A 2,552-nucleotide genomic window follows, 5' to 3' on the forward strand; every position below is an offset into this window, starting at 1 on the left:
AAAAAAAAAAAAAAAGAAAGGGGGTGAAGGGGAAAGAATAAACAGCTACAAAGGGTGTTTATTAGCAGCCTGAGAAACACTGAACAACAGGTTCAAACATCACTGCACAGATGATGCACAACCAACAACCCAGCCCACTGGGAGCTGCTAGTTTGGGGAGTATTTTTTGTTTTGTTTTGTTTTTTGAGACAGTCTTACTCTGTCACCCAGGCTGGTGTGCAGTGGCATCATCACAGCTCACTGCAGCCGCTAACTCCTGGCCTCAAGCAACCTCATGCTTCAGCCTCCAAGGGCTGGGTCATAGGTGTGAGATGCTGGGCCCACCTCCACGTGGCCTCTTTCACCTCATTCTTCCCTCCTGAGAACAATGATTCTGTCATGAGCAGTGGCAGTCCACAATCGAGAGAGAGGAGTGACAGAGCAAAGCCCTCACACAGCAGTAGTTCCCAGGGCTCTCCCAAGCAGTGACCTGGGAGGGAACACTGCTGCCCACCTCTGTCCAGAGGGCTGCAACCATGCAAAAGTCAGGCTAGGAGTGCCAGTCCTGTCTCCAGGACTAAGGAAACCCAACTACCTGGCAAAGTTGTCTTCAGAGCCGGGAGCAAGAGGGGCGACTGCAGAGGGAGAGTCTGAGAACACATCCACGAGTAGCCCACCACCAGAGGAGGGTGGGGGCCCTGCAGGGGCAGGGGGTGCCCCCAAACCCAGCAGGTCTGCTGATGGAGAAGGTGTAGACTGGAAAAGAAGGAAGGACAGCATCAGAACACAGCACCGGGCTTGGTCGGCTCTAGACAGCTTGCCATGCACTGGGCCCCCATTGCACTATAGCCTCCCCACAGGACACACACAGGTCAGCGAGTGACCAGTAAGTGAGGGATACCAACCATCTCCTAGAAACAGGCATACCCCAGAGTTAAGACTACAGACACCTAAGCTTCAAACATCAGTTACAATGTCATATGACTAAAAACACAGCCTACATCTTCTCACAAACCCTCTCTGAATGTAAAAATAGTTCTGAAAAAACTTTTCCCATAAAAGTGATCACAAAGATATGTATGGTTTAAGAAATAAGACCACGTATGTTACTGTAAGTTCTCCAAAACAAGAATAGGGTTTTTGTTTTTTCTTTAAGACAGAGTCTCAAGCTGTCACCCTGGGTAGAGTGCCGTGATGTCATAGCTCACAGCAACCTCAAAGTCTTGGGCTCAAGCGATCCTCTTGCCTCAGTTTTTGTATTTTTAGTAGAGACAGGGTCTTGCTTTTTTGCTCCGGCTGGTCTCAAACTCATGAGCTCAGGCAATCCACCCACCTCGGCCTCCCAGAGTGCTAGGATACAGGTGTGAGCAACCACGCCTGGCCACAAGAGTACATTTTGTTGTTGTTCTTGCAGTTGTTTAGCTGGCCCAAACTGGGTTTGAACCCGCCACCTTTGGTGTATGTGGCGGGCACAGTAACCACTGTGCTACGGCACTGAGCCAAGAGTACGTTTTAAAAGATGAAAAAGCAAGCAACTAACTAGAGTGCATTCTTAGTCATTAAATTTAATTCAGTTATGGAGAGAAAGTTGTTAACTTTACAGAATAGACGCCTTTTTAAAAATAACTACTTTTCAATCCTGGGCAAAGGCATGAGAAGAGCCACCATGACATCCCCACTGAGCTGGACATGACTCTCACCTGCCGCTCAAAATCCACTGCACAGGAGCCTCAGCTCCCACAAACAAGGGGCTGAGCAAGGGTAGGGCTGGCTCTGCTCTGGGCTGTTCACAAGGACCTGCTGCACCCACAAAACCAATGTTCACACTCTGATGCTATGCAGCCAGTCTCAGCACTGGGACACTACCACCCAGCCAGAGCACGGTGAGCTGTGGGGGGCATGATCACCTCTGTGACCACAGGGCACTACTGGAGCTTTACAGGCAAAAAACACAGATATCAGACGTCCTTCCTTGAAGACTCATCACGAATGACTTATCATTGTCCCCCTAGACATCCATAAAGGCAAAAAATCAGTTCATATAATAACCCTCTGAGACCAGACTCTAAAGCCCTTTCACATCAATGCAAAGTTAGTGCACCGTGTTGCATTTTAAAACACTCACAATTGTAGGCAGGTACCCCTCCCTGGCACCACCCACAGCTACAGGGCCTGTAGCCTGAACCCATGAACTTTTGAGAGGCTTTTCCCCAAGGACAGGACACCCCTTGTTGCCAGGTCGTCTTGCTAAGCCCTCACTATGTGTCGCTCATACTCAAGCCAGCAACTTCTGCCTGATTCCTCCTAAGCCACGTGGCCAAGCACCAAAGCTGAGTCCCAGGCCCACTTCAAAGTCCATCCTAGACCTCCCTAGGCAAACCTGCGTATGACCAAAGGCCTGAGGCCCAGGTTCTCCTCATTTCTCACAGCCACATCCAAAAAGTCAAGTAACGGCTGGGCCTGGTGGCTCACGCCTGTAATTCCAGCACTTTGGGAGGCCAAGGCAGGTGGATTGCTTGAACTCACAAGTTTAAGACCAGCCTGAGCAAGAGTGAGACCCTGTCTCTAAAAAA

The 2,552-nt window shown here is 49.8% G+C and overlaps 1 protein-coding gene across 2 annotated transcripts in view; it reads right to left on the reverse strand.

The window, feature by feature from the left end:
* The window catches only part of AP2A2 (adaptor related protein complex 2 alpha 2 subunit), a 106,293-nt gene that overhangs the window by 11,554 nt on the left and 92,187 nt on the right, over positions 1-2,552 (reverse strand). For both annotated transcript variants that reach the window (XM_012813330.2, XM_012813332.2), the window contains exon 15: positions 575-735. In XM_012813330.2, coding sequence (XP_012668784.1) covers positions 575-735 — 161 coding nt within the window. The remainder of the gene's footprint in view (positions 1-574; positions 736-2,552) is intronic.

Source organism: Otolemur garnettii, unplaced genomic scaffold, assembly GCF_000181295.1.
Source record: "Otolemur garnettii isolate 467f Iridium unplaced genomic scaffold, OtoGar3 scaffold00260, whole genome shotgun sequence".
Classification (NCBI taxonomy): domain Eukaryota; kingdom Metazoa; phylum Chordata; class Mammalia; order Primates; family Galagidae; genus Otolemur; species Otolemur garnettii.